This window comes from Austrofundulus limnaeus, unplaced genomic scaffold (assembly GCF_001266775.1).
Source record: "Austrofundulus limnaeus strain Quisiro unplaced genomic scaffold, Austrofundulus_limnaeus-1.0 Scaffold898, whole genome shotgun sequence".
NCBI classification, from domain to species: domain Eukaryota; kingdom Metazoa; phylum Chordata; class Actinopteri; order Cyprinodontiformes; family Rivulidae; genus Austrofundulus; species Austrofundulus limnaeus.
Genome location: NW_013953300.1, coordinates 94,168 through 95,477, shown reverse-complemented (window position 1 = coordinate 95,477; position 1,310 = coordinate 94,168). Strand labels below are relative to the sequence as shown.

The window sequence follows — 1,310 nt, the reverse complement described above, 5'->3', positions numbered from 1 at the left end:
GTTCTATGTTACAGAGCTGTTGGGTTCTATGTTACAGAACCGTTGGGTTCTATGTTACAGAGCTGTTGGGTTCTATGTTACAGTACCATTGGGTTTTATATTACAGAACTGTTGGGTTCTGTGTTACAGAACCGTTGGGTTCTATGTTACAGAACCCTTGGGTCCTATGTTACAGAATTGTTGGGTTCTAAAGTACAGAACCGTTGGGTTCTATGTTACAGAACCGTTGGGTTCTATGTTACAGAGCTGTTGGGTTCTATGTTACAGAACCATTGGGTTTTATATTACAGAACTGTTGGGTTCTATGTTACAGTACCATTGGGTTTTATATTACAGAACTGTTGGGTTCTGTGTTACAGAACCGTTGGGTTCTATGTTACAGAACCATTGGGTTCTATGTTACAGANAGGTGGTCTTCCTCAGTGTTGCTGGTCATGTGGTCTTCCTCAGTGTTGTTGGTCAGGTGGTCTTCCTCAGTGTTGCTGGTCATGTGGTCTTCCTCAGTGTTGTTTGGTCAGGTGGTCTTCCTCAGTGTTGGTGGTCAGGTGTTCTTCCTCAGTGTTGTTGGTCATGTGGTCTTCCTCAGTGTTGTTGGTCAGGTGGTCTTCCTCAGTGTTGTTGGTCATGTGGTCTTCATCAGTGTTGTTGGTCAGGTGTTCATCAGTGTTGTTGGTCAGGTGGTCTTCCTCAGTGTTGTTGGTCAGGTGGTCTTCATCAGTGTTGGTCAGGTGGTCTTCCTCAGTGTTGTTGGTCAAGTGGTCTTCATCAGTGTTGTTGGTCATGTGGTCTTCCTCAGTGTTGTTGGTCAGGTGGTCTTCCTCAGTGTTGTTGGTCAAGTGGTCTTCATCAGTGTTGTTGGTCAGGTGGTCTTCATCAGTGTTGTTGGTCAAGTGGTCTTCATCAGTGTTGGTCAAGTGGTCTTCCTCAGTGTTGTTGGTCATGTGGTCTTCCTCAGTGTTGTTGGTCAGGTGGTCTTCCTCAGTGTTGTTGGTCAAGTGGTCTTCATCAGTGTTGTTGGTCATGTGGTCTTCCTCAGTGTTGTTGGTCAGGTGGTCTTCCTCAGTGTTGTTGGTCAAGTGGTCTTCCTCAGTGTTGTTGGTCAGGTGTTCATCAGTGTTGGTCAGGTGTTCTTCATCAGTGTTGGTCAGGTGGTCTTCCTCAGTGTTGTTGGTCAGGTTTTCATCAGTGTTGGTCAGGTGGTCTTCCTCAGTGTTGTTGGTCAGGTGGTCTTCCTCAGTGTTGTTGGTCAGGACCTCAGTGACGAGTGGAGAACATGTAGCGCTGAGCTAATACATATATATGGTGATAGC

At 46.1% G+C, this 1,310-nt stretch overlaps 2 protein-coding genes across 2 annotated transcripts in view; both read left to right on the top strand.

Moving 5' to 3' along the window:
- col6a4a (collagen, type VI, alpha 4a) overlaps window positions 1–1,310 on the top strand; it is a gene marked incomplete at its 5' end in the record, with an annotated part of 43,313 nt that overhangs the window by 21,744 nt on the left and 20,259 nt on the right.
- LOC106533168 (uncharacterized) overlaps window positions 34–1,310 on the top strand; it is a 3,183-nt gene continuing 1,906 nt past the window's right edge. The window contains exon 1 of the mRNA XM_014029408.1: window positions 34–406. Within this exon, the coding sequence (XP_013884862.1) occupies window positions 52–406 (355 nt within the window). The 5' untranslated portion in view covers window positions 34–51. The remainder of the gene's footprint in view (window positions 407–1,310) is intronic.